Source organism: Diceros bicornis, chromosome 3 (assembly GCF_020826845.1).
Source record: "Diceros bicornis minor isolate mBicDic1 chromosome 3, mDicBic1.mat.cur, whole genome shotgun sequence".
In the NCBI taxonomy this organism is placed as follows: Eukaryota; Metazoa; Chordata; class Mammalia; order Perissodactyla; family Rhinocerotidae; genus Diceros; species Diceros bicornis.
This window is the reverse complement of record NC_080742.1, coordinates 47266562-47291742: the sequence shown is the minus strand read 5'-3', so window position 1 is coordinate 47291742 and position 25181 is coordinate 47266562. Positions and strand designations below refer to the sequence as shown.

General features: G+C 38.2%; 1 protein-coding gene across 1 annotated transcript in view; it reads right to left on the bottom strand.

Moving 5' to 3' along the window:
• Positions 1 to 25181, bottom strand: part of DNAH11 (dynein axonemal heavy chain 11) — a 311121-nt gene that overhangs the window by 157914 nt on the left and 128026 nt on the right. Inside the window, exons 34-43 of the mRNA XM_058534426.1 lie at positions 21968 to 22124; positions 21706 to 21851; positions 18822 to 18938; positions 14128 to 14266; positions 10859 to 10951; positions 8395 to 8589; positions 7459 to 7536; positions 5193 to 5325; positions 2901 to 3028; positions 1752 to 1900 (exon numbers count right to left, since the gene is read on the bottom strand). Of these exons, the coding sequence (XP_058390409.1) occupies positions 1752 to 1900; positions 2901 to 3028; positions 5193 to 5325; positions 7459 to 7536; positions 8395 to 8589; positions 10859 to 10951; positions 14128 to 14266; positions 18822 to 18938; positions 21706 to 21851; positions 21968 to 22124 (1335 nt within the window). The remainder of the gene's footprint in view (positions 1 to 1751; positions 1901 to 2900; positions 3029 to 5192; positions 5326 to 7458; positions 7537 to 8394; positions 8590 to 10858; positions 10952 to 14127; positions 14267 to 18821; positions 18939 to 21705; positions 21852 to 21967; positions 22125 to 25181) is intronic.

The following is a 25181-nucleotide window of genomic DNA, read 5'->3' as shown; positions in this document are numbered from 1 at the left end:
GTGGGCAGAGAGCAGGGCAACTGGAAGGGAGAGTGCCATGCCATGGGGTAACAACTGAGGGATGGTGATTGCACCTACACCTGCAGGGACCAGAGAATGAAGGACTACCAGAACATGGAAGGAAAGAATCTTATGGAAAGATTTAAGAGGAACTGTGACCTGCAGTTGAGGGACACAGTCATCCTGATGTGACCCTGCAGGGAGGGAGCCAGAGGAATAAATAGCCTGACCTCACTCTCCTCTGTCCCCTTCATTTCCTGCCAGGACTCCTCACTGGCCAAACCAACCAGGAGCCAGAGGGCAAGGAGCCCATCGATGTGATCCATACATGACAGCCTCCGGGGGTACAGAGCAGGGTGGCAGAGTGAACAAGGTATCTGACACAAGCAGCACACCAGATGCAAGCACGTGTTCACTTGCAGAGCTGAGACGTTTCTACGGCTCATAGAAGGTGACAGCTAGAGGAAGTGACAAGTGACCACCTGGACGAATTATGGAAAGTGTAAGCATTTGAAAAGTAAGCAAGTGGGCACAAAAACTTGTTCTAAATCAAAGCATTACCACCGTTCATGTATGCATATTACATGTATACAAACAAACATACATATGCTCACTAAACGATATATTTATATCTGTGCTCCATACAAGCTATTATTATTATTTATTCACTTATTCAACACTGGTTATTAACATTTACAAGGTGTGAACAGGGTAATGTCCAACTAAAAATGACAAAGGCATACAGGTGCTAAATTATCTTTAAATTAGCCTAAATTAGCTTTACATTTAGTTGCTAATACTTTCTTCAGATGATCACACAAAGTTTTAGCTTTTTTTAAAACTAAAAAAAGAAATATCCATAACAAAAACCAAACAACTAGATTAAAAAATAGGCAAAGGACTGAAATAGGTATTTCTCCAAAGAAAATATACAAATGACCAACAAGCAAACGAAAAAATGCTCAATATGACTAATCATTAGGGAAATGCAAATCAAAACCAGCATGAGATACCATTTCACACCCATTAGGGTGGTTATTATAAAAAATAGAGAAAATAACAAGTGTTAGTGAGGATGTACAGAAATCGGAACCCTTGTGCACCGTCAGTGGGAATGTAAGATGGTGCAGCTGCTATGGAAAACAGTATGGCGGTTCCTCTAAATACTAAAAATAGAATTACCATATGATCGAGCAATTCTACTTTGGGTATATACCCAAAATAACTGAAAGCAGAGACTCAAAGAGATGTATGTATGCCCATGTTTATAGAAGCATTGTTTGCAATAGTCGAAAGGGGAAGCAGCCCAACTGTCTGTGAAGGATGACCAAACAAACAAAATGTGGTATATACATACAATGGAATATCATTCAGCCTTAAGAAGAAAGGAAATCCTGATACATGCTACAACCTGGATGAACTTTGAAGACATTATGCTAAGTGAAATAAGCCCGTCACAAAAGGACAATTACTGTATGATTCCATTTATAAGAGATACCTAGAGTATTCAAATTCATAGAGACAGAAAGTAGAAAGGGGCTGGGGACAGGGGGGACTGGGGAGGTATGGTTTAATAGATATGGGGCTTCAATGTGGGAAGATGAAAAAAAATGTGGAGATGAATGGTGGTGATGGTTTTACAACAACGTGAATGTGCTTAATGCCACCGAACTGTACATTTAAAAATGTTTAAAATGGTAAATTTTATATTATGTGTATTTTACCACAATTTAAAAAAAAGCAATACTCACGGATTCCAGCCCAAATCTTGTGGGTTCACATACAGAATCCCAGCTCTGGAAACAGTGGCCGGGGTTGCTGTCCGTAAGTGATGAATCTCAAAGAGCAGCCTCATGGAGGGAGTAAGGGCCACACGCTCATGGCTGGCCAAGGTCAGCACCTGGACGGAGCAGCACAGCACAGAAGAGGCCCCGTCACTCACTCGGAGCAACGGCAGCGCTGCTAACTTCCCATAAGGGCGGTTCTTCCCCCGGGAGACGTGCCAAAGGCTCTGAGCTCACTGGCCCCAGTTAGAAGTGCTCTGAATAAAGATCGCAGTTCATCCCTTGAGGAACAAGCTTCCCAACGTGGACTCAGTCACGCCACCCTTTAAGTAACTGTGTTAATTATTACTAATGTAAGACATTTGTTCTAAGAGTTGATTACATGAAAAGGCCTGAATACCACAAAAATAAACTTTCTTTAGAATACAAAATACCACAGTTATCAATTGTCCTATAGAAACTCATGCAAGACCTACATTTTATGACGAACAATGTCTTCGTTCAGAAAGCAGTAATTACTGTTAATTTAAGGGGGTTACTACTTCTATTCTGTGGCAATGACGATTACTGATTTCTTTCTCCTGACCTCAATGATAGACCCTGTGTTGCTTAAATGGTGTCTCACACACCTGTACCATCACCTCTTGTTTTTGTTTTTCTGGAAACGCTGGATTAACCACGGCAAAATGCTTAGGAATGCATTATACTCATTCTGTAGCCATAGGAACTACTTAATATCAATAGCTAAATTTCACTAATTAAAGGGCATAAACTTGTCCTTTTATTATCCAAGTATTCCATACTTAATCAAAGATAAGATGTAAGAATTTATGCCTAGCGCTTAGAAAATGGTAAGATGCGTATGAACTAAATTCTTGGATACTTATCACTCTTTAAAGGTGGTTAAATTTAAACAGATGAGAAAAATGTATTCCTCTAAATTCTTTAACAGGGAAATTAAGAGAATTATCAGGAAAATACTACTTATTAAAATAGTAATTACACAAAGAAAATCAGGTTAGTGATTAAAAACTAGTATTAAAATCAACAAGTGAATGGCACTCTTAATACACTTCAGGTGTAATGTTTAAGGGTTAGCACTGAGGTATTACTCACCTTGTTATCATCCATGACAGTATTTAGTGACTCAATCCACATGGGATCAATATCGCCATCCAGGACTATCCATTTTGGTCCATCATGCGTGAGATTTGCTTGTTCTCGTAGAATGGATGAGAAGAGACCTATGAATTAAGAGTAACTATCCTAGTACATATTGAAGTTGAGAGCTGTTTATTTCTAAAATAAATCTGTATTATTTCTACTAGAAGCTCTCCTATTCAGTAAATAAATTTTCTGTAAATTTGCTGCCTCTTTCTGGTGGGCAATGTGTAATACCTTTCGAGCTACACCTGGGCTCCAGACAAACGGGCAAGTTTCACTTCCATGAGAAGGTTCCTTAACTTTTCTGACTGAGCTTCCTGATATGTCAAACAGAGATGATAGCACCTTCCCTGAAGAACAGTTGTGGAAATTTATAGAAGGTAACGTACATGAAATTCAAAATTTACACCAAATTAAGATATTATTCTTTTTCATGCACATATGTTCAGTAACCATTTTAGGCCAAATATTAGTTTATCTCACTTTTCTCCATTTTCTTTTTTTGTGAGGAAGGTCAGCCCTGAGCTAACATCCATGCCAATCCTCCTCTTTTTTGCTGAGGAAGACTGGCCCTGAGCAAACATCCATGCCCATCTTCCTTTACTTTATATGAGACGCCGCCACAGCATGGCCTGACAGGCGGTGCGTCGGTGCTCACCCAGGGTTCCAAACCCGGGCTGCCGCAGTGGAGCGCACACGCTTAACCACTAGGCTACGAGGCCGGCCCCTCTCCATTTTTCTATATCAATATTCAAGGGACATAATTCTAAAGCTAGAGCATTTTTTTGAGAAATTTGGTCATTGGCATTATATTATCATTACTTAAGATGTATAGATAAAAACATTTTAAATCCAAAGTCCTTTTTGCTATTACTACATATCTAAGAATTGTGTGTCTTACATGGCGTATTTAATAGTTGCTGATTTTTCAAACTCAAATATCTAATACCACGGTGAGAAAAACTGTTGTGATGCGTGTATGTGGACGATTTTCTTTCCTCTGTGAAGTATTTTGTGCTGAGTATTTTGTGGTAGAACCTGCCACCACGATTCGTAAAGAAGCCAGTAACCTTTTCTAATGGTCTCTGATTTGAACGGCTTCCACAGATTTTCAACATGAATTGATATTATTCCCTTCCTGCCACAGTCCTAAAAAAGAGTAAATTTTGATTGTCACACAAATTAAGGATATAGTGTATACATGATAAGAGGATGGAGAACAACGAGGTGTGCTTCTATAGACAGGATCATCAGGGAAGTCTTCTCTGATGTGACATTTGACCAGACACTTCAATACCATAAGGGAGCAAGCCATGCGGACATCTGTAGGGTTGCAGACGGCAGGAATATCAAGTGCAAAGGCCTGTGATGGGAGGATGCGTGGCATGTTCAAGGAAGAACGAGGAGGCCCGAGTGTATGGATTATAGTAAGTGAAGGGCAGAGCGCAAGAAACGCGCTCAGAGGGGGAGGGGGATACAATCACATAGAACCTTGTAGGCCTTGGATAAAGGCTGGATTCTAAGGGTGATTGAACCCATTGGAAATTGCAGAGAACTAACATTTTGAAGAGCGCCCTCTGGCTGCTGTATGGAAAATAAACAGAGAGACCCGTGAGGGCACTACTGCAGTAGGACAGGCAAGAAGTGATGGCGGCTTGGACTCATGCGGCAGCTGCCAAGAAGGCGGAAGTACTGGAGTACAATATATATTTTAAAGGTAAAGCCTATAGGATTTGCTGTGAGGTTGAACGTATGGTGTGAAAGTGAGAAAGGACTCAAAGATGACACCAAGGTTGGTACATTTACTGAAATGGGAAGTAATGACAGATTTTAACAAAGGGATCAGCTTGTCTGCAAATACTTTCAGGGCAAGAGACATGTCCCACTGACTTTTGTCCCTGGCACCTAGAATAGTGCCTGTGTCTTGTATCAGGTACTTTGTTTCCTGAGGCATTCATGTGGACTTCTTTCCTGGTTTACAGGGAGCCTTGACATAATTGATGTGAGATGAAATAAATACCCAGCTCTGAGCACGAACTTGCTGAATGCAAATCGACCACTTATTCAAACCTGGCTTTAATTTATAGGTTATAAATGCTGTTGTGAGCTGCTATATTTCCAATAATGCCAACACATAAACAGTAAATCTATAACTATGACTAAAATTGGCTTGAACTGAGAAATGGTTTTCTGGATGAAAAAAAAAGAAATTTTTAGCACTTCAAAAGGGGAAATACTACTTGCCATCTTTCCATTCTCGGGTAGCATGATGTATGAAACCAAAGAGTTCATCTGTTGTCACAGCTTTAGGGTTTAAGTCATTCCAAATGGGTTTTTGTTTCATGTTAACATATGTTCGGTTCAGTGTTCTCAAAATCTGAAGGGAAGCAGGAAAAAAGCTATGAAAATTACTACTAATGTAAGCCAAATGGAAAGCAAAAAATGTGCAAAGGATTTTTCTTATTCATTACGTGTTCCTAGACATTCTGTGTGTATTATGATGAGAATGGAAAACAATTTACATATGTACATTTTCGTTACCACCTTGAAAAATTTAATCCTACAATCCCTTAGGATCAGTTCATCTGATTCTTTGAACAATGTAGACTAGAGAAAGTCACTCTATCATTTGAGATTTTTAACCATGTGTGCAAAGTGAAGGACTATATGTAAATAAGTGTGCCTGTTCGTGTTATTAAAATCCACTCTGCCTGTATTATTTAGACTGTTCTTAAAATTTAGCCTGCATCAGAATGGCTTAGATGGTGTTACAAAATAGATCGCAGGGCCCAGTCCCGGCGTTTCTAATTCAGTAGGTCTAGTGGGCGACTGATAATTTGCATTTCTAATAAGGTCCCAGGTGATGCCTGTGATGCTGGTCTGGACTGTTTTAAGAGCAATAGTTCTCAACAGGAGATTGTCATGACTTGGAGGAAGAGGGTGTGCTACTGGACATCTAGTGGGCAGAGGCCAGAGATGCTGCTAACATCCTAAATGCACAGGACAGGCCCTACAATAAAGAGTTATCCAGTCCAGAACATCAATAGTGCTGAGGCTGAGAAACCTGGGTCTAGATAATTGAGGAAAAGAAGCCTTGAGGATAAGAATTACAAGACAAGTGCTTAATACGGTATATGTCTGTTTAATTAATTGACACCTTAAAACAACTATCTGCCCTATCCTTTTTACTTTCTCTGAAAACCCCTGGCTTTTATTTTAGATATTTATGATCCTGACCTACTCACAGGGGTTTTGAAGGACTGATAAACAATTGCCAAACACTTTGGAATAATAAGTTGCTAAATAACATGGCCCTAAGCTTTGGTGCTCTAGTTATATCAGCTTAAGTAAAGGCTGAATAGAACAGACTCAGTGAAGACTAGATGAAAGAAATTGAACGCCTTAGGAATATTAAGCTTATATTTTTAGAAACCATTAATCTACTGGAAATTACAGAATTTAATTTTATCCTTCCTTGAACCATGGCCCACATTTGAAACTTACTCTAACAAAATAATTACATGTCTATCAGTTATCTACTTTAATATTTCAATTATTACATTTTTTTCTAGAAAAATCCCTATACAGAGCCTCCCTTGACAACTGTTCCACTTTGGGTTCTGATCTAAATACTGGCAAGTTCTATATACACCCATGCTCTAAAGTCTCATATGCCCACCCTGATTATTTTTAGTTGTTGTACTAAATATGTTTATACTCAAGCACCCTGAATTAAAATGCATACAGTTCTGTATATACCGTCTGCCAACCAAGAAAATAAGTACGTTGCCAGGACTGTCAGTAAGACCAAACAAAATCAAGCGGTGAACTAAAAATGGGGATAATAATACCCATAGCATATCATCGTTGTGCAGAGTAAATCACACACAATGCACCTAGCATTTTCAGCACACAATAGGTACCTCAAAATGTGGTTTTTGCTGCCTCCCTTTCTTTTCAAGTTTTGTTTTGGCCCTATAGAGGGATCTATGTCTGAGGGAGTATGGAAGGAAAATATTTTGTTTTTCCTTAATGATATTGGGAGGAAAATCTAGGATAACCTGGAACAGGTAAGAAAGTAGTTTTGATAAATGTGAGTAGGGCCAATCCAATCCTGTAAGCCAAGCACCTTATTCTAGAGTTTCTCAACATGTTTACTTTGGATTACAGAATTCACGTATAATTACTTTATTGAAAGATGCATAAAATAGGATGGCACACATCTAAATGCACGAATAGGATGCTAAATATCTCATGTGGAAAGCCCAATCTTCATCCCCGCTTATATTTCCTATTTGAATGCAATGTTCTATTTGTTACTCTCTCCCTGTCCCCAGTATAAGGAAAAAGAGTGTCAGTTGTTCAAAGAGCAACATTAGAGTCTCAGATTCTAACTCAAAATTATGGTGGACTTCACTGAAGGCAACTCTTGAATACAATTGAAAACAGGCAAAAAAAAAAAAAAAATTGTTCCTTCCATGGCTGAAAATTAGCAGGCAATTTACGATACCTTACTCTTTCCTGTGCCTGCATTTCCAACCACGAAGACAGAGTGCCGTATGGCCAGCAGCTCCTCAAGCTGGACAACCTGCAGACCAAACAGCCAGTCACTGGTTTCCTTTAATGAGTTTGTGATTAAAAAAAAACAAACCCTACCCATTTCTGCCCAATTCTTTCCTTACAACCCAAGCCAGCCCCCACTGACAACATTATAATCCAGGAAATTTAAAATAGATGATAAGTGCACAGTATAATTTCTCCCGGATCTCCCAACATCGAACATGGGAGTGAGAATGAAGAAAAACCATTACTCAGTGAATCACTGACACAGGCAGAAGTGACGCACAGTACTACTTGGTACATGGCAGGGGCTACTTACAAAATCAATGACTCTTCATAAAGTATTGGAGAAAAACAATATACGGCCAATTGTCTACAACTGAGTAATGACTTATATCCTCTAAAATAGATACTCTATATGTATTTCGATGTTCCTATAGTCACTACACCCAAGTTGAGCATATATATGCACAAGCCTTTGATAAGTCAGATGACGTCATACATGTAGACATTTCTCCCCCATGAAAAGCATGTACTAATGATTTTACTTCTAATTTTCTCTAAAATGGAGAGAAAAGAGAGCAAAATTAATTTTGGGTACATGTCCCCAAGAAGAACCAAGAAGTTTTATAAACCAATGAAAAGTATGCCTACATTTAAAACCATGACTTAAGCGTATCTGGGTTTTCACAGAATGGGACTGCAAAATAATTATTTATATTGACTTTAGTAAAGACTCCCATATGAGAATGCTTTAAAGTATATATTAAGATCATATAAAGTCAGTGTAATATGTAGGTCAATGTTCTGATTCAGGATCACTTAAACACAGTTATTTTCACTGCACATGCCAAGGGCTGCCATGAAAAGTACATGCTCCTTTTACTTTGAGGATGAAGCTCTCCTCGGGCTGCAGGCGGAGCTCCAGCGTGGACTGCCTGACCATCTGTTCAAAGTGTGGTGCCCTCCTCCGGGGCACATCCAGGGCTGGGAACAGGTCACCAACCAGTCCCAAAAACACAGGGACATCATCGGTCACTATTTTAGGCATATTGAAGTCCCTTAATGCTCTCATGAGAACCTAGAAAGGAGAACAGAAAACACTTTATAAAAAAGCTAATATAAGGTCTAACAAACACCTAAACAGCTGAAGATGGTATCTTTACTCCTCCTGTCTGAAGCATGAGTTATTAATATTGCTCTCTATTAGGATGGCATTCTATCTATAGGGAGGTGAAATGCTTACAAATTCACATATCAGAACACCACGGACAAATCTCAGAGCAAAGTCAGCAAGGAGGCCCTGTTCCTTCCCTGCCAATAATCTGCTTAGATCTCGAGGAAGGGTCTGAGGCCCTTCTCTCCTTAATCCTCCAACTCCAGGATGTCAATTAACCAGGCCTATTAGACCATTTTATTCAAAGTACTCTGAGAACCTCAGAAAGGTAAATTCAACCACTTTTATTTTGGGTTTTTGCTCTACATTGGCTGATAACTAGAGGGTTCTAGATTTTAAAAGCATTAACTTGAACATCAGGATGACTTTCACAGCAAGAGGTAAGCGTTCCAATAACAATAACAATATAGCAGGAGAACAAATAAATGCAAGAAAATCCTCACCCAATAGTAAATTGTGACTGAGAGGAAGAGAAAGACTGGAAAAGAAAAGGAGAAAATAACGTAATAAATATTCTTTAATATGAAAAAAACCTCCCAGGAATAGATCTAGTTTTTTTCAACTTCTCTAGCCATACTGCGTGTATACATAGCGCTGTATACCCATTACACTCACTACTTATTTAATAGAGAAAAATGCACAACGTGAATGTTACTGTTTCTTCCCACGAGGGAGAGTAGAAATTTCCTAGCAGCTCTAAATAATCAACCACACATTTCACTGGTGTTAGGTGACCGTCCTCCTGTGTCATTTGTGATGCCCATCTCACGTCCTGTGAAATGGACATCCTTTCTTCCATTAGATTATGTCTTCCCTAACTTTTTTAGGATTAATATCCCAACTCAATCAGATTTCCTAAATGTTCCTCAGAGAAAATCAAACAGCAATTACTGAATTATTTGATTATGACCACCAAAATAGTTTTTGTGGCTATTTCAAAAGCACTTATAAAACTGCATTTTCTGGGGCTGGCCCAGTGGTGCAAGCTGTTAAGTGCGCATGCTCCGCTGCGGTGGCCCAGGGTTCACTGGTTTGGATCCCGGGTGCGCACCGACGCAATGCTCGGCAAGGCACGCTGTGGTGGCGTCTCATATAAAGTGGAAGAAGGTGGGCATGGATGTTAGCCCAGGGCCAGTCTTCCTCAGCAAAAAAAGAGAACGACTGGCCGTTGTTAGCACAGGGCTGATCTCCTCACAAAAAAAAAAAAAAAAAAAACTGCATTTTCTTTCCTATATTCATATCGTTTTACTCAAGAATGCTTGTGATTTTTTTTATCTTTGTGATCATTTCTTCAAATATTTTCTATCATTTTTTCTTTTTCCTAGTCTGAATCCAATTACATGCACGTTAGACCATTTGATATTATCCCACATCCCTTGAATTTTCTGTTTTTTTTTTTAATTGATGTTTTAATAGCTTTTAACATTGTGAAATTTTGGGTTGTACATGTTTGTTTGTCCATCACCATATATATGACTCCCTTTACCCCTTGTGTCCACCCCCCACCCCCCACCCCCATTGCCCCTGGTAACCACAATACAGTTTTCTCTGTCCATGTGTTGGTTTATATTCCACATATGAGTGAGATCATACATTGTTTGTCTTTCTCCTTCTGGCTTACTTCATTTAACATAATACCCTCCAGGCCCATCCATGTTGTTGCAAATGGGACGATTTTGTCTTTGTTTATGGCTGAGTAGTATTCCATTGTATATATATACCACATTTTCTCAAGCTTGTGATCTTTTTATAACATAAGAAATGTCAGTTCTCATGGGGCTGGCCCCATGGCGTAGCGGTTAAGTGTGCGCGCTCTGCTGCTGGCGGCCCGGGCTCGGATCCCGGGCGCGCACGAACGCACCGCTTGTCAAGCCATGCTGTGGCAGCGTCCCATATGAAGTGGAGGAAGATGGGCACAGATATTAGCCCAGGGCCGGTCTTCCTCAGCAAAAAGAGGAGGATTAGCATGGATGTTAGCTCAGGGCTGATCTTCCTCACAAAACAAAACAAAACAAAAAAAGAAATGTCAGTTCTCAAAATATCCTATATTACAAATAGATGTTATATTTTTTAAAAGTCGTGCTATGCATGACCCACCATCCAGGTATACATGTTCATTTGCATGAAGCCGTTTAGTTACAAACTCAGTGAAATCACATTAGCATTGCAGTACCTGATCTTCAGGTCTGTTTTTATCTCCTCGTTTGAGGGAGCCAGCTACAACCAAGACAGACTTAATAGCACGAAGTCCCCAATCATAGTGATCCTAAAATCAAAACATAGGTATATTTTCTCAAAAATGTTATGAGGCGATAAGATTCTCATTCCAGAACTAAAAGCCAGAAGCTAAAAGAAAAGAGTTCAGATAAATACATGCTTTCATGACGTAAAGTAATAATTTCATTTCCTCTTCCAAACTGTGAAAACGGTGTCCCTTCAACGTCCTCCTGCTTCTTTTGCTCGATTCTTTGCCTCTGTCAGCAAATCTCTGCTTTCCATAGCATTCAGTTGCAGTATTTGCCCAAAGCTCCATCAGCTGCTCTTGCTCCTCTCTCTCAGTAAACCTGCTAACTCAGGAGTTCGACTACTTCCATTTTTCCACCTCCAACCACAAGCACATTTCTCCAGCTGTACCCCGACAGCCCTGCTATTCCCCCCCTCCCAGCCCTCCATCTCTAATTGCCCTCATTACTCTTCATCACTACCTCTTCATCACTCAGATGCTCCAGCCCCGACGCTGGCACTTCATACAGTCTAAATGGTATTATTAAAATTCACTGATAAACTAGCACCTCTGAGACCTCCACGTTATCCCCAAGGAAGATTCATTCCACAGGCTCTGAGCTCCTGGAGGACAGAGCCCATATCTATTCACTTCTGTCTTCTAGGTCCCAGCACAGAGCACTGCACGGGTTAGGTGCTCAGTAAAGGCAGACTGAACTAACTGATTACATGTAACCGGCCTTCTCTCCTGTGCCTTCCACCTGTAATCCACACAGTAACAACCTTCTCTCAAACGTCTCTCAGCTGTGCCTGTGGGAAAGTCACTTAATGTCTCCAAGCCTTAGTATCACCATCTATAAAAAGGCAGATAAAACTATCTACCCACTTTCCAAGGCTGTTGTAGGAGTAAAATGAATTAATGCTTTGTGGGGAGTGAAACAATATATGCATGTATAAATATGCCCTTCAGTCCATTAGTGGATAATAAAGTCAATTTAGTGCGTTATGATCATCATTTTTGTAGCTAATAAAATACAATAGAATGAAAGGAAAAATATCAGAGTGCACATAATAAGAGTAAGAAGTGTTTGGTGAACATTTTTGTTTCAGTTGTGCAATATGTCTGTGCACACATGCGTGTACATACCGAGTCTCAATAGAAAACGTCTTTTTTACTGTGGGTCATGGTAAAATCATTTGAAAGCTACTGATGTAGAAGTAGATTGGGGCTGGAGGAAGGAAGGAGAGGAGGGAAGAACCAAAGTCTGGAGGGCAGGGAGACTGGGGAGGAGGCTAAGTCATTGCAGTAACAATATTAAAGGAGAGGATAGAGAAGAAATTCTGGACACAGATTTAAGAGGATTTGGTGACCCTCCCAAACATTTCAACATTGCAAACAACTGCTAAAATAATCTTCACTGTTTTCATTATGTTATTCCTTTGGTCAAACTTGTTCACTGATTCCTCTCCAATCCACCCCTACAGCTTAGAAAAGTATCAGTGGACTGTGTCTTCTGTCCTGGCCAGATGTCTTTTCCCTCATCTCATCCATGACATTTCTCTGAATTGGGGACTCTTTCCTTGCTGTTCTACCTTCACTCCCAACCCCTTCCTCTTGTAATTGACTACAGGGGTCCTAGAAAGGATTCGAAAGAACTGAATGCAAATCTTCCTCCAACCACTTGTTAGCTGTGAACTTTGGACAGGTTACTTCACTCAGTTTCCTCATCTGTAAAATGGAGCTAATAATACCAAATTCATAGACTTCTGGTAAAGATTTAAAAAGATAACACAAGGTACCTGTTCAACAAATGTTGGTTCCCTTCTTCCTTGAAACTATGATAATCTTTTCATCCTCCATTTCTTTCCAATTTTTATTCCATGTAAACTGAATCTCCTAAGTGAGTTCTTTGAAGTGAGAAACCTGAGAGTTTGTTTCAGTTGTTCTGAGTCTTACCCACTTCATCATTGTCAGCAATAAATATATTACTTGACTCGAGTAGATGCTCACTAAATGTTTAAATGTTACTGCTGGGAATGGATATGGTTGCAACTCAATGTTTCCTGGGGTCAATGACATTGTTTTCTTCTGACTTTTTCCCATTATAAAATTTAAATGGGCTCATTGAGAAAAAAACCAAAATATTAGAAACAAGAATAAAATGAAAAATAAAAAATATGCACAATCTTATTATCCAAAGACAAATGTTAAAAATCATAATGCATTTTCCAGTCACTTCATCTGTATATATAACACACAGTGTAACATAAAAACACATGCAAATTGCAGATCACATCTACAGTTTGGTATGCTGGGTTTTGCATTTAACATTGTTGTAAACATTTTTCCACATTATTAAATTTGATATGATTTCCCCCAAGAATGTAAATTCACAGTTACTAAAATGAGAACATGAATTTCTCTCTCAGATTCCAAATTTCACCCCAATAATGACTGATTTAAAATGAGTACATCTGACAGTATAGACAACTATGTGGTTGTAACTCTGATATTTTAATACTTTCATCCTGGAACAGCTGCAAAATAATGTCACCAGGAACCAATGAAAAGTCATCAAAGAACCAAAGTCAAAGGCGGCCACAAAGCGGAATTTAAAAATACTGATGCTGAAACACATGTAAGTTTTGTGACACATCAGTAACTTCAATGAAGCTGCAAGAAGCTAATGACTGGCGAATAGAGATCGTGTAAGTTTGACCCATTTTAGAGACTAGGGAAGTATAGAGCAAAAGTTAAAAAAAAAAAAAAAAAACCAACTCTACCCTCAAATAAAGGATTAACAAATGAGAAAATTTCAATTTAACATTTCTTGAGGTGTTCTCCAGAAAATCAGCTTTACGACTCTTAAGAACACTCCTGCCTTCTCTCACCGGAAAATAATCTTCTCACCAAGAAAGGGAGGCATCATAAAATTCCATTTATAATTATAGCATTGGTAAAGTTTAAAAAATCACATAGCCCATTGATAAAAACTGTATTAAGTATAAATTAAACACGAGACTTAAAATGTCTCAAGTTTAATTGCAGAAAAAACATTAAGAATTGTAAAATACAGATTTGCAAAATTTTATGGAAAATATAAAATTACTCTTAAATGTCTAACTGTAATTTGAATGATAAATTACCCAGCATCCATATTTCAAAAGCTATTTTAATGGGATGTAAAAACCAATGAAAAGTAACAAAAGACCCCTCACCTGCCTGGAGAGGAGCTCCCTGCAGAGCGTGTACAATGTAATGAACTTCCGGGCTAATGAGCGCGCGTCCACAAAACCTTCAGCAACTAACATGATTTCACAGATTAGCTCGATGTCAGGGGCCACCATGGCACAGGGTCTGAAATGTAAATATGAAATTTAGTTTTAAGACGTGATAAAGTAATAAGTACAAATTGCTGAAATCAAGTGATTAATTTGTACCAACATTTTAACCATTCCCAAGCAGGTTGCAATTACCTCTGTCAATCACAGCTAACAAGACCGTTCACTTCAACTAAAAAATGTCCTTCAGTCACTGGATACATAGAAAAAGATGGAAAGTCTGAAAACGGCAGAAGCACGGGTGTAGGAGTTTAGGGGAAATCTGTGGGTATGTTCAGTAAACTAGTGTAAGTTGTCACTGAAGAAAGATGAGCAGTGACGTTTTGTGCTAGAGGCAAGTCTTTACCTGTGGCCAGTGCTGTGCTGGCAAATGGTAATAACCAGCTCTCTAAAATATAGAGTTTGATTTCCGAAAATAAATATTTCCACCGTGGCTGATTTCAATCTACCAACACACATCACTAAATGTGGAGCTGCGAAGAGACACGCAGTAGCACACCACCATACAGACACAATAGATGTAAATAACCTAAGAGCATGAATATTCATAAAATAGAGTAAATTAATCAGGATGTGATGAGTTTTGAGTATTTATCACCTTTGTTTTTAATATAATTTAATCAAAAGTTCATATAATTTAGTTTTTATTAGTGGCTGTGCTTAACAACCACCTTGCAAAATTCATGAAAATTTAACCATTAACTCTTTCAAGCTCATACAAGCCATCTTGAGCACGCTCCTGCTTGAGGCCAGCTTGTGTAGAATTTTAAGATGAAAATTTACAAAAACATAGGTTTCAAATCCCCTTCTTTTTGGAGAGGCACTTCCAAAAAGTCCTCCCTAAAGACAACTGCCATTAACAGCAATAATTGAAAAAATTCCACTCAACTGAAGAAGGAACCAGAGTAAATAAGTAAATAAGCTCATTATATTATATTTCTTAAAGTAAACATTCTGATAATATTTGTCCACTTGTTTTTGTAAATGTAATTATAGCCTACTTTATGCATATCTAATTTTTCATCCTAAACATCCCCCAGAGACCTTCTGGACCTAGGTATAGAGTACTTCTCCTATCCAAGCTGGCCCATATTTTTTCCCACACTTTTTACTCTTTATCATATGACAGAAGTAGTAAAGATGAAGAGTAAATGGGGGAGAGAAAAGGCTAGCAAATTTACTTAATTGATAGTTACATTAATATTGACAGCTAATATTTACTGAGCACTTGCTTCACGCCATGTAGGATGTTGAAAGCTTTTCATGCACTCTCTCACTTAATTCTCACAACTCCATGAGATGGCTACTCCTCTCATCTGTATTTTACAGAAGTGCAGACTAAGGTTCTGAGAAGTACAGGCACACACCCCAGGCCACGTGGTTGGTAAGTGGTGGGAATCATGACACTCTCAAGGCTCATGCACACTGCCTCCACCCACGAATACTACTTTCATCAGCCAAATTGTCCTTCAAACTTTGCTAATACAGGTACCAGCACCCCAACACAAATGATGCCGCACTTAGTTAAACCAAATTTATGAAAACTTCACAAAGCAATTTCAAACTTTAAGACTCAAATGAAAACATGTACAAGATGAACTGGGTTACAAATGTAAAAATACTGGAAATGTGTACAATTTTCAAATGAAAATATTCTGCAACCATTACATTTATTTCTAGGATAGTTATTCTCTAGAATTTTTTTCAAGAAAAATAGACATTATAAAATTGCTGTGCTAGAGAAAGCTGCTATATGAGGAAAGGAAAACATTCAATAAAGGATGCTAGAATAATTGAATATTAGGGAAAAGAATTCTGTTGAAATACTCCTTTCATGTTACCTACCAAAATAAGTTCTTACTGGATAAAGCCCATTTAAAAAGTAATACTATAAAAATTAGAAAAAAAATACAAACAAGATATAGTTAAATATATGAATGGATGGACAAGAAATTTTAAGCTTAAAAGAATTGAAAATCATACTAAAAACCATAGAGGTTCTTACATTATATGTGAAGTAGCATATTATTTTGAAGGCAGACTGTGAAGTAAGATACATATTGTGAACACTAAAGAACTCCTAAAAAACAAAACTGATAAGCTTCTAGCTCATCAAGGAAAAAAAAAGAGAGAAGCCACAAATTACCCATATCAGACATGGATATCAGGACATCACTATAGATAATAAGGGAATATTATGAACAAATTAATGCCAATAAATTCAACAATCTAGATAACATGGAGAAATTTCTTAAAAGATGCAAATTATCAAAACTAATTCAAGAAAAACTAAAAAATCTGAATAACTCCATATCGATTAAAGAAATTGGATTTATCACTAAAAAGATTCCCATGAAGAAAAATCTAGACCCAGAGGGCTTCATTGATTAAGTCTACCAAATATCTAAGGGGTAATAATACCAATCCTACACAAACTCTTAAGAAAATAGAGAAGAAGGGAACATTTGCCAACTTAGTTCATGAGGTTAGCATTACCCTGATGCAAAAACCAGATGAAAAAATAAGAAAAGACACTACAAACCAATATCCCTCACGGCATAGCTTTAAAAATCCTTAACAAAATAGTAGCATATTGAATTCAGCAATACTCTCCTGACCAAGTGTAGTTTATCCCAGGAATGCAATATTGAAGAATTATTTAGCATTTGAAAAATCAATATAGTCCAGCACATTAACAGAAAGAAGGAGAAAACCCACACGAAAATTATAAAAGAAAACTTCTAGAAGAAAATATGAAAATTTTTGCAACCTGGGACTGGTCAAACTGTCTTAACTAGGATGGAAAGAAACATAAAACAAATTGATAAATCATATTTTATTGAATTTAAAACTTCTATCTTTGATGGACACCATTAAGAAAATGAAAAGGCAGGCCACAAATTGAGAGAAAAATATTTGCAATATATGTATTTAACAAAGGAACTGTACACGGAATTCAGCACTTCACAAAAGATGGTATGGGAATGGCCAGTAAGTTACGTGAAAAGATGTTCAACGTCATTAGGCATCATGGAAATGCAAACTAAACCCACAATGACATACCACTACATATCTATTAGATTGGCTAAAACTAAAAAGACTGACAATACCAAGTTTTGACAAGAATGTAGAGCAAGTGGAATTCTCATACATTGATGGTGAGGGTATAAAAGTTACAACCATCTTGGAAACCAAATTGGCAGATTTTAATAAAGTCAAGCATATGTTTGTCACATGACTTAGCAATTCCATTCATTGATATTTACTCAAAAGAAAACACATGTTCACACAAAGACTGTACATGAATGTCCATAGCAGCTTTACTCATAATCACTCCAAACTGGAAACAACCCAAATGTCCATTAGCTGGCGAATGGGTAAACAATTGTAGAATGTGTGTACAATAGAATACTAATCAGCAACAAAGAAGGAACAAACTACTGATACACTCAACAACTTGGATGAATCCCAAAATCATAATGTTCAAGGAAATAAGACAACACAAATGAGTACATACTGTATGGTTTCATTTACAAGAACTTTAGGAAAGACAAATCTAACCGAAGAAGTCACAGAAAGCACATCAGTGGTATGGGGGATTAACTTCAAAGAGGCACAAGAGAACTTCCAGGACTATTGGAAATAATCCACATTTTGATTGTGGTAGTGTTTTCACCAACCGTACAGGTAAATTGGGTGCATTTTATTGTACAAAATTATACCCGAATGAAGTTGATTTAAAATATGAGTTAAACATAACTGGTTCGGATGCAATAGCACAGGTTCTCTGACAGACTGCTAATAAATGTATATATTGGGAGAGTATTTTTGGAAAGTAGGTCATCAATAGGTATTTTAATCATTCACCAAATAATTCCACACATAGGAATCTATTCTGAGTAATAATCTGAAACAAGGATAACTCTTCATGTGAAGAGATGTTTATAACCTACTATCTCATGATCATAAAAAACTGAACAGAAAAACACAAACCCTACATTTCAGACAATAGGAAATGGTTAAGAAAATTATGGACAAGCCATGAGAGAGACTATTGCAGAGCTACATAAAATGGTATTTCCAAAGAAATTTTCAATAACATGATAAACAACTCGTCAAAATATTAAATGAGAACTAAATAAAAATCATGCCTAACCTAATATCTTAAATCCATAAAATATGAACTATAAAAGAGACTAGAAAAAGTATAACAATCATTATTTCTGGGTGGCAATACTGTAATTTTTTGTTTATTCTTTTTTCTATTTTCCAAGTATTCTATAATTTGTGACTATTATGTTTATAATAAAAATATCATGACCAAAGAGCTAGTATTAAATGTTCAAAATGTAACACGTACCTTTTAGGTGATGATTTTTAAGTCCTGGTTGCATATTTCAAAAGAGTTAATTTATCATGGTGAAAGTTCTCCCTATAAACGGATCCCAAAGAAATAATAAAGGGTTTTCCACGGGAATTCCCAAGTAAAAACAGATCATCTAACAGTGCAAACTAGCAACGTTAGGTGGCATGAGCGCTCCAGATGCTAGGCCACAAAGCAGAACACTTGCCTGAAAAGAGCTTTGAGATTTTCCGGTAGTTCGGTTCGACCAGCATATCCTGGGTTCATAGTAATAAATATTCCAACTGATGGCTTCAGTGTGATAGCTTCCCCAAGAAATACAAATCTACCGTAAGAAGAATGTTGATGAAATTAAATGTGTTCATTGAATATGAATGCACATTGACAAATGCAAACCACTGCAAAATGCAAATTATTAGGAAGCTGTTTATTCTGTGTAATTTTCTTTAAAATTCATAAGCATACATATTTTGAATATGTTTTGAAGCATGTTTATTAAAAAAACATTCCCTTCCCCCAAAGGAATTACAAATATGGGAAGTATTCTTTTATATTTTGCAGGGCCATAGTATGCTAGAATATAAAAATGAGGACTTGACTACTTTAACAGTTAATGATGCTATTTTTGTCCTCTATGTGCATTGCAGTTCCTTGAATGAGGTACTGCCCAGATAGAAAATGCGCACGCTGAGAGAAGAAAGGGACTCCTTGCTCAGTCATTGTTTTGTCTATTTGCTCTCCCTCCCCCCTCCCACCCTCCCTTCCCTCCTCCCATTTATTCACCAAATATCTATTGGCTACCACTGAGAGGTAGAATAGTGTGGTGGTTATGACAGCTTGCTCTGGAGCCAGACTGCGAGCATTCAGAGACCAGCTATACCACTTTAGGCATGCTTCAATTCCCTCATCTAATTAAGAAAAAGGGATAATAATATTACCCACCTTATTGGATCATATGAGGATTAAAAGAGATTATGTATATAAGTGGCTAAGGGTACAATACTAGATCATGGTAAGTACTCAGCAATGTTAGCTATGACTATTGCTATTATCATCACTTGAAGGCATTGGAGAAGCAGTGAAAGATTTTCAGAAAGATTGTAGCAGGGTAACTGACCGCTCTTCCACTATACACAGCAGAAATAGCCACAAGTCAAAGGTAGGGACCTCGAGGGGTAGAGCCAGCAAGACGTTGGAAGGCTTCATGGTTGAGGCACGGTCCCATCTCTGAAATCCTCACGTGTAAAGAGAATTTAAGAAAACTCATGAAATCATGAAGGAGCCTAGCTGTCCCTCTCTGGGCTAGCATGAAGATGAACAGGTACAACTCACATACATGCAGACATGGAGACAGAGGAAACCATCAAGAAGTATGGTTGGGAGTTTTCAGAAATCCTTCCATGGATCAGTTATATAAATCTCTATAAAAGAGGATGGCCTCAAATGACATCTGGGTTACAGCAAATAAGATTTTGATTAAAAGCTAAATCAAATATGTCTGGGGATCAAAGAGGAAAGACTCTAACTTCTCTAACATGGCACCAGAGTAGGGGCAGGTAAGGCAGCAGACCCCTGGTCACAGAGAACTGGTATCTCAGAGCCACGTGGTGGAAAGACTGAGAGGTTCTTTAGAAGGTGGAAACTGGAAACTTCTACAATAGGTTCACAGTTAGTTTCAAGGGGTTAGACAACCTTTCCCTGATTGGGAGACAGAAATGTTCCTATGGGTAAAACAGCTAGCTGAGCAAAATACCCTAATAAATGGGGGATATATGGGTAGGCCAGATAAATGAGACTGCACTGTATACAAAAAATGTTACACAGAAAACCACAGGGCCGGCCCCGTGGCTTAGCGGTTAAGTGCATGTGCTCCACTACTGGCGGCCCGGGTTCAGATCCCGGGCGCGCACCGACACACCGCTTATCCGGCCATGCTGAGGCCGAGTCCCACATACAGCAACTAGAATGTGCAACTATGACATACAACTATCTACTGGGGCTTTGGGGGAAAAAAAGGAGGAGGATTGGCAATAGATGTTAGCTCAGAGCAGGTCTTCCTCAGCAAAAAGAGGAGGATTAGCATGGATGTTAGCTCAGGGCTGATCCTACTCACAAAAAAAAAAAAAGAAAACCACAATTGTGTACTATAACACTTATTTCTCAAATTAAGCCTAAGCGCCAGTCGTGTTTTGTCTTTTGGAGTGTGGCATCATGTTGAGAAATGGTTAGGTTCTGGATATAGTTGGAAAGTTTTTGGCCCGAGTGACTGGAAGAATGTGAGGGTGTAATCTACTAGGATGGGACAAGTAACAAAGCAGGTGTTGGTGGAAAGACTGGGATTTCGATTTTGGATATATTAAATGTGAGAGGCCTATGAGACACCAAGTGGAGCCCTGAAATGCCCCAATAAGCAGGGGCTATGCAAGTCCAGATGTCAGAGAAAGGAGGTCTGGGCAGTTCGTAGCCGGCAGCACCCACATGGTATTGAAAGCCATGTGACTGGATGAAATCACCAAGGGAACAAGTGTAGACAGAGAAAGAAGAGGTCTAAAGATTGAGACTTGTGACATCCAGCATCAATTGGTCAGGAAACAATAACAATAAAAAATAGCTAACATTGATAAAGTTCTTTGCACTTAGTCCTCACAGAAACCTATAAGGTAGGAGCTGTACTTTCCCCCATTTCATAGAAAAGGAGAAACCTGCTGGGAGGGTGGCAGAAAACTAGGAGGGTGTGGTGTCCTGGAACCCGTGTGAAGACAATGAGTCATGAAGAAGGGTGGGGCCAACTGTGTCAAATGCTGCCAGAGGGTCGAGTAAAATCAGAACGGAGAACTGATCACCGGGTTTAGCATCAGAGAGGGTGTTTCTTCTTTAGTTGATTAAAATAATGTAATATAGCTTTGCTGTATTCAACACTTAAAAACCACTAATAAAAAATGGGAGATTATTCAAAATGAACCAGTCTCTCTTATTTTGTTCATTTCATGCAATAGGGGGAGGCAGCATAGACCGTGAAGGTGAGGTTTACTGCATTATTCCATGTTACTCTTTGTATTTGTAACAATAGAAAAGAACTACATGCCACTCACCTCTTTTTCCTGTTTCTGATGGCATCATGAATCATTTTAACCTGTACTGCCACCACTGACAGAACTTCCACAGAAATTCGATTGAATTCATCAAAGCACCCCCAAGCTCCTGTCTGCACCAATCCCTTATAGATATTGCCTATGGACTAAATGACAGAGTGAGGCATCAAGAACTTAACAGAAGGGGATTTTAAGCTATTATTTTGAATCATTCCAAATCAGAAATAATGTTGTTAGATACCTCATTTTATTACTAACTTACTTTGTAGTCCATTTGCTCTGAACAGTTGAATACATAAACCATCATGCCAAGCGCACGTCCAAGATCTTTGGTGGTTTCCGTTTTCCCTGTACCGGCTGGGCCAGCTGGAGCCCCACTCATGGTTAGATGAAGTGATTGAGTTAAAGTAATGTAACACCTTTAAGCAATAGAAAACACAAATGTTACAATCTAATAGGAGATTTCCAGAAAACATTAGGGGTAATCCAATTTTTTTTAAAGTTTAAGAAGTCAAGGTCTACAATGTGCTAGTAGCATAAAATATTGATATATCTCTGATTTGTTCATGGCAATAATAAGAATCAGAATAATATTTTATATCAAATTTATTTTTAAGGTGTCTGTTTAAAATTAAGAGAAAAGAATGTACCGCATTATCTGTTTATTTGCCTCATTTCGTAAGAGATGTGTATTCATAACACTTGATTTGCAATGTTATTGAATATATGATATTTCTAGGTAAAGATACTATTAAATGGCAGACAACATATCAAATTATTGTTTATAAAAGAAAAATAGAAGAGAAATCTTGGATGATGAATGAATTAAACACTGACTTCATTAAACTGCTGCTTAATGAGTACATTGAGATAGTAAATATATTAAAATATATAGCATGCAAATAATATGTACCTATTTCAATGTATAAAGCAAATATACAAAGATACAGTTTATTTTATTAAAATGTATTTTAGGAATTCATTTTGAATGTATTGCTGCATCCATTTAGATTATGATAATACTTATTTTTGCAGGAAAGATTCAGAGGTTCCTAGACTGAGAAAAATTATGCAAAGACAGAATTTAATACTTGTAAAAGAAGGAACACTAATGAATAGCAAGGACCTTACATGAGGTTTCTGAAGATTTATAAATTATTTTTGACTTAGTACAGACAGCGGATGCACGGAGTTCAGAAGACCAGGAGCAAGTGTCTACTTTGCCAATAATCTCAAATAAGTTTTTTGACATCAACATGCCTCAGTTTTCTCCTCCATAAAATGATGTTGATTATAGGGATATATTAAAAAAGCCAAAGGCAAATGCTTCAAAGCACTATGCAAATAGAAGCAATTACTTATGCAAATGGAAAGTGTTTATTTTATGGCCATGGCCATGTTTAAGTGCATCTTACAATGAATATGGAGTGGAAAGACCCCTGGACTAGGAATTATAGCACTTTTTGTAGTGCAGACTACCCCTAATGATCTTTTCCTGTGGTTCCAGGTTTTGGCTGGACACATGGCCACCTATATGCTGCAGACTACATTTCCTACCTCCTTTCCAACCAGGAGTGGCCAAGCGACCAAGCTCCAACCAATGTGTTATGTGCTGAAATAATGTCTGCAAATCCTAGAACGCCTCCTTCAAGGTGTATTCCCCTTTTCCACTGGCTGAAACACACGTCGAAATCACGTTTAGCATGTCAGCCACCTCCCAGCCTCTACTGCTGCTGGACCACACTCCTCTAGACTGTTACACAGGTGAGACATCAGCTTCTGTGTTACTGAAGGCACGATATTTTGGGTCTCTCTGTAACAGCAGCTTAGCCTGCACCCTCCTAACCAACGCACCTGTGTTTCAGCCCACATCTCTCAGCGAAAAGCTGGTTGATGACCTAAGTCTCTGAACTTGTGCACATATGTAAGAAGAAGAGGCCATCTTCCCTGCCTACCTCAAAGGGATGGTCAGCATCAAATGAGACCTAATGAAAGTGTTTGAAATGCATCATTGCATTAATGTAAACAATTAGTAAACAATCCATAGAATGAAACGGAAAACATATGCACACAACGTGAACACCTTATGCGGCACTATTTACACTATCAAAAGGAACATTCATCTTTCAACTTCCAAACAAACCACAGAGTGATTTTTTTCATTAAAAAGTTAATAAGCTATTAGTCCTTACATTTTGATAAACTTTAAAATTCTCCTCCCCTTTTCTCCTATACCCTGTGTCTCCCTTCCTGTCTTCTCTATTTACGATGACATACATACAGTGGACTCTTAGCATCTGCAGTTTTGACTATTCTCAAGCAATTTTGTCAAGCTACAAATTTTTTTTTTCTTTTTTGGTGAGGAAGATCAGCCCTGAGCTAACACCCATGTCAATCCTCCTCTTTTTGCTGAGGAAGACTGGCCCTGAGCTAACATCTATTGCTAATCCTCCTACTTTTTTTTTCCCTTTTTCTCCCCAAAGCCCAGTAGATAGTTGTATGTCATAGTTGCACATCCTTCTAGTTGCTGTATGTGAGACGCCACCTCAGCGTGGCCAGACAAGCGGTGTGTCGGTGTGCGCCTGGGATCTGAACCCCGGGCCGCCAGTAGCCGAGTGCTCACACTTAACTGCTAAGCCATGGGGCTGGCCCCAGTCAAGCTACAAATTTTAATCTCTCACACTGAAAGCAGAACATAAATTAATTACCCAATTAAGATAGTGAACATTGACTTTTAGTTAGAGATAAGTTAAAGAGAACTGAATTAGAGAAACAGAATTATAGAAGCCATACAATTTATCAATGATGAAATCAGGAGGAGATTAATATGTGCAAGAACAATCACAAAGCTAGTGAGAGAATTCTGCCAACTTCCCAGGACCACCATCACAACCCAGCTTTACAGACTTATAATTGAAACTCTCTACACTTCTATTCCCACATAAATTGTATGGTATGGTATGGTGATCCTGGATAAATGGGAACATTCCTATGATCTTGAGGTGTGATTTCTTTCATGAATGTCAGGGATTAAATGTGCTTTTTCCCATCAAGTAATTCAGCAGAGGTTAGAATACCAACAAAGAATTTCATGTCAATATGGCATATCCTTACCTCTACAATGTTCTGACCACGTGTTTATATTTACTTGGGGACAAGTGGCAATGAACATTTAATAATAGTAACCCCTTGACATACTTCAGCCACACTGGCTGTCTATCCCTTGAACTGGCCAAGCTCCTTCCCACCTTAGAAACTTTGTATTTGTCTTTGCCTGTAACTTTCTGCCCCAGGATGTTTGTATAGCTGGTTCCTTGTTATCCTTTAGGTCTCAGCTTAAATGTCTTTCACTCAATCTACAGTAGTAGACTCTCCCTTCAAGACACTTTCTAAGCTATCACCCTGTTTTACTTTTGTCATAGCATATATTACCACCTAAAATCACTTTGTTAATTTTTTTATTGTTCCTCTTCATT